This window comes from Peromyscus eremicus, chromosome 17 (assembly GCF_949786415.1).
Source record: "Peromyscus eremicus chromosome 17, PerEre_H2_v1, whole genome shotgun sequence".
In the NCBI taxonomy this organism is placed as follows: domain Eukaryota; kingdom Metazoa; phylum Chordata; class Mammalia; order Rodentia; family Cricetidae; genus Peromyscus; species Peromyscus eremicus.
This window is the reverse complement of record NC_081433.1, coordinates 58,092,191-58,100,559: the sequence shown is the minus strand read 5'-3', so window position 1 is coordinate 58,100,559 and position 8,369 is coordinate 58,092,191. Positions and strand designations below refer to the sequence as shown.

General features: G+C 51.1%; 1 protein-coding gene across 1 annotated transcript; it reads right to left on the bottom strand.

The window, feature by feature from the left end:
• Nucleotides 1-2,854: 2,854 nt before the first annotated feature.
• Nucleotides 2,855-8,034, bottom strand: Fam32a (family with sequence similarity 32 member A). The gene is made up of 4 exons (XM_059244336.1): nt 7,896-8,034; nt 7,674-7,815; nt 3,248-3,301; nt 2,855-3,060 (listed from the first exon to the last, which is right to left on the bottom strand). Exons 1-4 carry the CDS (start codon nt 7,967-7,969, stop codon nt 2,992-2,994), a joined length of 339 nt encoding a protein of 112 aa, XP_059100319.1. The 5' UTR covers nt 7,970-8,034; the 3' UTR covers nt 2,855-2,991.
• Nucleotides 8,035-8,369: the final 335 nt, after the last annotated feature.

Here is an 8,369-nt window from a genome sequence, read left to right as displayed (position 1 = left end):
TGGACCGTTATGTCCGGTCTGAGGGGAAAGCCGCGAGTGCGCAGGTGCGCGACGGAATAAGTGCAGGCGCAGTACGAACTTCGTGGCAGTGCTTTTCATCCACAGGGCAAACGGGCCGGAAGTAAGTCCCGGTGGGCGGGCCCTCCGGGTGGGCGGGGCCTGGAGGGCCTGGGGAGGGCCTGGGCAGGGCAGCTTCCCTTCTGTGGCTGGCAGACTGGCGGTGGAGGAGGGTGGACGCTTTCAAACCCGCTGCTGTGGAGAGACTCTGAAAGCGGAACCGATTTGGGTCTGCCTTGCATTCGGCAGAAGTCTAGTAAACTAATGTCCGGTCACCGGCTGTGATTCGCTGTAAGGTGGCGATTAAAGGAAGTCAGTCTCTGAATGGCAATCAAACCTTATCAGTAGTTACCTGTCACCTGTCGGTGTCAGCCTGTCAATGACTGCCCCACCCCGGCTTGCCCCAGTGAACCCAGGCGACTAGCACGTGTGTTACTTAGCCACTGTGCCTAATGTAAAGTGTGGCCGATTACCCCATTTTCTTTGAATTCTGTCATTCTTAACCGTCCCTCCCCGACCAGGAGATCAAACCAGCACCTCAACACCCGCCCCCATGTTTTTCTTTCTTTCTTTGTGTCTGTGTTCCTGTACACACAGGGAGGCCATAGGACAACTTGCAGGGGTCAGTTCTTTCCTTTCACCATGTGGATCCCACAGATCAAACAGGTCATCAGTTTTGGCAGCAGGAGCCTTTACTTGGTGGGTTTTTTTTTTTTTTTTTTTTTTTTTTTTGCCCCTTTTTCAGTTTTTAAAAAGTAATTTTAGGACTGGAGAAGTATTCACTCCTAACCACCGAGAGGTGGTTCCCAACAGAGAGGTCTGTTCCCAACACCCACATGTGCCTCACAACTACCTGTAACTCCAGTTCCAGGTGATCTGATGCCTCTGGACACCTGCACTCATGTACACACACCTGAACAGAGACATATAACTTCTTATTTTTAAAAGTAGTAAGTTTTAGTGAGGGATGGTAGTGTGTGCCTTCAATCCCAGCAGTTGGAAGGCAGAGGCAGTTAGATCTGTGTGTTCTAGGTCAGCCAGGTTTACATAGTAAGACCCAGTTTAAAATTTTTTAATTTATCCTTTGTCAATTTCATACATGTATATAGTTTATATTTTGGTCATATTAGCCCATTTCCCTCCACTATTTTTTTTTAACATTTACTTTGTGTGTTATGTGGAGTTCAGAAGACAACTTGTAGAAATCGGTTCTCTTCTACCATGTGGATCCTGGGACTCAGACTGAGGTCTTCAGGCTTGGCAGCAAGAACCTTAACTGCTGAGCCATCTTGCCAAACTCCTGGTAGGACTGCAGGTTTTGCAGCCTCGGATATAGAATCTTGGTAAAACAATTAAAAAAAAAAAGGCGTGGTGGTGAACGCCTTCTATCCTAGCACTCCAGAGGTAGAAGCAGGGGGTCTAACAGCCCGGTCTACACAGAGTACTTCAGGCAAGCAGGGTTGCACAGTGAGACCCAGTCTCAACCTCTGCCCCTCATAGACCAAAAACAAAACAAACAAACAAAAAAAACCAAAAACCTCAAATAACTAATCTCATATCACTGAACTGTCTCATTTTGTCTCACAAAACTCTTCAAAAGATTGTGTATTTTGTATACTATGTTCAAAGGAAGAAAAAATTCATATAAAATGACCTTGGGCTATGTGCACAAGCACAAATAAAATAGAAATGAAAGGTATGCAAACTTGTGACAATCACTGCAACATCTAATTACATATGACAAAATTAATCTGCTACCCAAATCTGGAAAAATTCCCAAATCCAAAATGGTCCTAACAGTTGAGACAAGGCATGTACATCCCACCTGCTATCTCTCTCAGGCAGGAACACAAGTGGAATAAATGTGTCACCTGGACTATAACTCAGTGGTAAAGGCACTTACAGCTAAGTCTCACAACCTGACTTAGATCCAATCCCCCCAGGATCCACACGGTGGAAGGAGAGAGCCAATCCTTCAAGCTGTCCTTTACACATCGTACATGTGCACACACAACACATACTGTAACACACACACACACACACACACACACACACACACACACCATTAAGAAACAAAAGCATCTAATTTCCCCGAGTAGTTTTGTGCTGTGCACTCTTCATGGGATGGACAGCATACACAGACAATACTCAGACTCTAATTCATGACTGGCACTTGCTTTATTCTACATGTCAGCTCCAGGGATTCCTGGCATTCTTTCGATATCCATGGCAGCAGAAGCTGCTTCTCAACAGTGTGTGCACACAGGTTCTCCAAGTGGTCCACCTAGACTCTCAGATGCCGAAGCTCTGCAGCATTTGCACCAGGGCCCTCCCACCACACCAGGTCTGCTGGCACTTTGCCCTGGCATTGTCTGGCATTTGGTGTCCTTAAGCCAGCAATGGCAAGCAGGCTCATAACACATGCCATATGCTTACAGCACCAGGTGCCATCATTGAGAACTGGATTCATTAGTAATGTCTGCAATGGCAGCCACCAGGTGGACTGTAGGACAGGGTATGTGCTGAAGACCTGTGTCCCATCCTTGCTTCAGGTGGCTGTTGCTCGATGTAGGCTGTGTGGTCTGATGTCCAGGTGGCCCAAAAGGAGCAGCACTGTGGGAACTTCTGTGGTGGTCCACAGGCAGGAGCATCCTGTCCTGGTATTGTGGAGCAGGTGAAGACAGATGCTGCAATGGGGTGGGAAGGGTACCCTCCTTCTATGGCCTTCACCCAGAAATGACCCCAGCCTGTCAATCCATAATGTTGCAGTCCAAATAGGAAAGTAACCAAAACCCAGTGAAAGTACAGCCTGACTTTAATCAAGTTTCAGAAAACCTGGTCTCAGCAGATGCACCAGGCAGCTGTAGAACATTCTAGAAAACACCGAGGGGAGCAACACAGCCAACCTGGCCTGTTTTTTGCACCAGAGGAAAGTTACTTGGTCCAGCTGACTTTAGGAATGTCATAGTGCTCGGTGAGTGTGTCCAGGTGTCGGTTGAAGTCCTGTGGAAGACAGGCCACATCAGTGCGAACCAGGTGGGCAGTGCCCCCATCTGTGCCCAGCCCATCTCTCACACTCAACTACAGGTCTCACAGCACCCCAAATGAGCCTGGGGAGGCACCATGCCTGAGGGTGTGCTTGGGCTCTGGGCACCCCATGGCTCAGGCTCCCCCCAGGTGCAGGACTCACCTCCACTCTCTGCTTGTGGGTTTTGGATGCCTTCTTCAGGATTCTTTCCATTTGCTGGAGAGAGAGAAGACTGGGGTGAGTCCCCATGCCCCACACAGTCCATAGACACCCAAAGCAGCTGTCTCTCTCCCGCCACCCCACTCAGAAGGGGCGCCTGCTTAGTCTCCCTGCAACCTCTGCATTCCTCATGGTCAGATCCTGGCAGAAGCTGGACACTGGCATTGTGCTGCCTGGGGCCATGGTGAAAGCCTGGGGCTGGGAGGAAAGAAACCACGCCCCACCGAAGGAGAGCACAGAGCAAGAGGCCCCAGGGAGGAGGGGCTAAGGGGACAGGACCCCAATGAATGTTCAGTGTCCTAGTTTTCATTTGTTACCAAGACAGAATACCCAGGCAAAAAAGCAACTTGGGGAGAAAGGGTTATTTGGCTTGCTGTTTCAGGTCACAGTCCACCGTGGAGGGGAAGTGAAGGCAGTCTTAGGGCCACGACTCAGGCAGAGCATAGAGAAATGGGTCTGAGCATGCTTCGTGCTCAGTCTTCTCTGCTCGTACACAGCTCAAGACCCAAACCCTGGGGCTACAGAGCTTCAGCTCAGTGGTTAAGAGTACCTGCTGCTCTTTCAGAGTCAGCACCAAGATGGTGGCTCCCAATTTTCTGTAACTCCAGGTCAGGGATCCTATACCCTTTTCCAGTCTCCTTTGGCAGCACGACACACATATGCATATGTGTGTACATATATACAGACAAACAAAACATTTGTACAAATAAACAAAATTTCAAAAGTCTTACACCTAGGGATTGGTGATGCCCACGATTGGCAAGGATGGCAGGTCTTCCCATCCTAGTGCAAATCAGGACAGTCCCTCATTGAGACTCTCCCCCCAGGTGACCCTAGCTTGTGTCAACTTGTCAGTTAGGGTGCCCAGGAGGGCCACAAGACAATAACCAGTCAGCCCATGTCTTCATTCAGTTGCAGACTCTAAAAAAATGACTCCATTCAAGTATAGGCTAGACCAGAGAACACTATTGGCTAGGAGACAGAGAGGATGGGGCTAGCGAGACAGCAAAGGGGCAGTGTGTCCCAAGTGTCACAGCACAGTGGAGTGACCAGAACTTGTGGATTACTACACATCCCAGAAACTCTGTGGGCCAGCTGGAGGAGTCCCAGCACATAATCAATGCCCTTCATCAGATGGAGATGGTGCCCTTCTGGGTTTGCTCAGCACATGGGTATCAATTATAAGACTACACCCCATAAGTTCAAAGACTACAGGTTATTTTCCAAAAAAAGAAAAGAAAAGAAGGACCTATGCTGGGTGTGATGGAACACACCTAGCATCCCCATACTGGGCAGGCTGAAGCCCCATCTCAAAGATGAGGATGAGGGCAAAGGCGCTTGTGAGTTCAATCCCTGGGACCCACAAGATGGGAGGGGAGAACCAACTTCTCCAAGTTATGTTCTGATCGTCACACACCATAGCACAGGCGCATGCTTGAGCACACAAGCACAGGCGCATGCTTGAGCACACAAGCACAGGCGCATGCTTGAGCACACAAGCACAGGTGCTTGCACACAAAACAGAATTTTTTAGAAAGATGAAGATGGGGACAGGAGTAAATGCTCAGTGGTTAAAAGCACTGGCAGGTTTTCCAGAGGACCAGTTCAGTTCCCAGCACTCACACAGCAGCTCAGAAGCATCCGTAATTCCAGACCTAGGGGACCTGCTGCCTTCTGGCCTCCTTGTGCACTGCACTCACATGGTGCACTTAATAACAATACAGGCAAAACACCAATGCATATTATTTTGCTGCGAGATTTTTGTTTTTGTTTTTAGTGAAGTTGAGGACCAGACTGCAGAACTGGGAACAGGGCAGAAAAGGCAGAGCCTGGGTCCCTCCACCTGATGCCCCCACGGTCTGCAGCTGACCCACTCCACCCAAAGGGGCCTTCTGGCAGGAGGCTGGGAGGGGTCTAGCAAACTCATCACCTTGGTCCACATCCTTCCCCCACCTCTCATCACAACCACCTGCAATTTGAAATAACAAGCTCTTTGCCCTGAGGTCCAATCCTCTTCAGTTTTTTGTTTGTTTATTTATTTTGGTTTTCTTAAGACAGGGTTTCTCTGTGTAACAGCCCTGGCTGTCCTGGAACTCACTCTGTAGACCAGGCTGGCCTCAAGTGAGATCTACCTGCCTCTGCCTCCCAAGAGCTGAGATTAAAGCGTGGGACACCTTCACCCAGTCGTCCTTTTCTGTTAGATCTTCACATAACACAGGTGGCTCAGAGACTCTCCAGCACTTGTTCAACGGCCCTCCTATTCCACTTCACCCATGTCTGTCCGTCTGCGGTCTGTCCTGGTCCTATCCCCCACTCGTCCTCAGGCCCCAACTCTGAATACAAATGCTTGAGTCTCGGGTTGAAGATTAAGAAGCAGACTGTGGATTGTGAGATGGGTCAGTGGGTAAAGGTGCTTGTCACCAAAACTGACAACTGAGTTTGATTCTGGGACCCACATGGTGGAAGGAGTGAACAGACTCCCACAAGTTGTCCTCTGACCTCCACAAATATACTGTGGCATTCAAGTCCATACACTGGTAACAATAAATAAAATTTAAAAAAGGACAGTGCTATGACTGGATTTTATAACAAAGTATGTGGTGATTGATTAGTGATGTCTGAGGTAGCAACACACTGTAGATGTGTCTGGAAGGATCACATGCTGCCTGAACACCCACGTCTTCCAAAGAGCCAGTGGTTTTTGTTTTTTGAAAAAGGGTCTCATCCTGCAGCCCAGACTGGCCTGGAACTCACAATGCCCACCACTCGTGGCTCAAAATCGCTTTTCCATTCCTCATCTCCACCTTCATCTTTGTCCCTGTTAGACAGGCTCTAACCAGCCATCCTTCCTCCTCAGCCAACTGCTGTCATTACCATCACCCTTGGCTGCATCAACTGCTCACCCTGACTGGTGGTTGAATGTCAGCCTCAGCTGTGACCTCCAGGTGACAAGGGACGGAGCAGTCACTTGTTAATTCTCCTCACACCCCTGCAGGGTGACTTCAGTCCTCCTCTAAGCGAACGGAAACAGGCTATCCCTCTGAGAGGCAGCAGAGAGCGCCTCGGACCCAGGTGCGCTCTGCCAGCCCACAGCACGCAGAAACTAGATCCACGTGATGCACACACTTTGCGCAGGGCCAGTGCACAGGTACACCAGGCTGATGGTGCTGAGCCTCAGCCTGATATTCGGGAGAAAGTCACTTCTTTCTCTGTACAAGGGTAGCAGTGGGCCTGGCCTCTTCCCACTACATGTTAGTGGCACTCTCTGCTTCAGAGGGAGTCCAAACACCTTCAGAGCCTCATCTGGGGAGAGAGGGACTGCCTTCAGAGAACCACGGACCTGGGAGGGGGTGTGGCTCGGCTGAGGCATGCACTGGGTCCTGGGTACAATCCTCCTACACTGCAAAAAGTAAGCCACAAACACAGGCTTATTTTCCGTCTACAGCCTGGCAGGCTGAGCCTCTGTCTCACTCTGAACTCTCCTCTTCCTCATGATTCTAATACCAAGAGAATAACGTAAGGAGGCATTAAGACCCATGTTTAAAGCAGTCAGGGTGTTGATACCTGTCATTCCAACAAGCAGGAAGATTACAAGTCTAAGGTCATCCTGGCTACAGTGAGTTTGAGGCCAGCCTGGGCTACATAGACAAATGGTACCTCAAAAACAAAAGAAAGCAAAAACACCCAAAATAACTAGCATGGCCTTGTGGGCCACAAAAGTCATTCCAGGAACCAGGAAACTGAGGCAGGAGTTCAAGGCCAACCGAAGCTAGTTCCAGGAGAGCCTGGTGCGGACGCGGACGCGGACACACACACACACACACACACACACACACACACACACCCCGCCAAACAACAAAACCCATTGGAAGCTTCTGAAGCAAGTTGTTACGGAAACATACTTCGTGGTAACTTAAGAGCAACGAACGTGGTTATCAACAGCAGTCGGAAAGTGGTGACACCCGCCTGTCATCCCAGTACACCGGAAGGCTAAGTTAGGCAGGACTACAAGCCCAGGCTACAGGGAGAGTTGAGGGAAGGCCTGGGCTACATCGGGAGTTGGGGGGAAGGCCTGGGCTACATCGGGAGTTGGGAGGAAGGCCTGGGCTATACCGGGAGTTGGGGGGAAGGCCTGAACTACACCGGGAGTTGGGGGAAGGCCTGGGTTACACCGGGAGTTGGGGGAAGGCCTGAGCTATACCGGGAGTTGGGGGAAGGCCTGAGCTACACCGGGAGTTGGGGGAAGGCCTGGGCTACATCGGGAGTTGGGGGAAGGCCTGGGCTACATCGGGAGCTGGGGAAGGCCTGGGCTACACCGGGAGTTGGGGAAGGCCTGGCCCGCCCTCCGCGGTCCCGCCACCCGCCTCACCCGCTTCTCCTGCATCTTCTCGAAGGCCGCCTGCGCCGGCGTCCGCTTGTCCAGGCAGCGCCTCTTCTCCTCCTCGCTCTTCTTACTCGTCCCCATGGCCTCCAGCAGCTTGGCCTTGTCTTTGTCCTTCTTCTTCTTCTTCCTGGGGGAGAAGGGGCCGGTAAGCGGGGCCGGAGCCCGGGGTCGGCCCTCGGGGACAGACCGCGGGCTCCCGGGCCTCACCGCTTCGTCACGCCGAGCTCCGCGACACCTTTCAGCTTCAGGGGGCCCTTCTGGACCTGCTCGTACGCCTCCATGGGGCCCGCCCGCCGTGCGCAGAAACCCGCCACGCTTCCTGTTTGTAAACAGTACTTCCGCCCGACGCCCGCCTCGCTCCCTTCTGATTGGTCGGCTAGGCGAGACCTATGCATACGCAAGTCTCAGAGCTCTAGCACACTTCCGGTCTCACCCTCGGTGGGAACCGTCCCGCAGCTTTGCGGGCCAAAAGCGGTACTTCCTGTTTGGGCATCCACTTCCGGCCTTGTGGGCATAGCTTTGGCTTTGTGGATTTGTGGATTGTGAAGTCGTAATTACTGTATTTTTTTTTTTTTCAATTTAAAGAATTACATTTACCCAGCACTCCAGAGACAGAGGCAGGAGGATCTCTGAATTCGAGGCCAGCCTGGTTTACATAGTGACTTCCAGGACAGCCAGGAC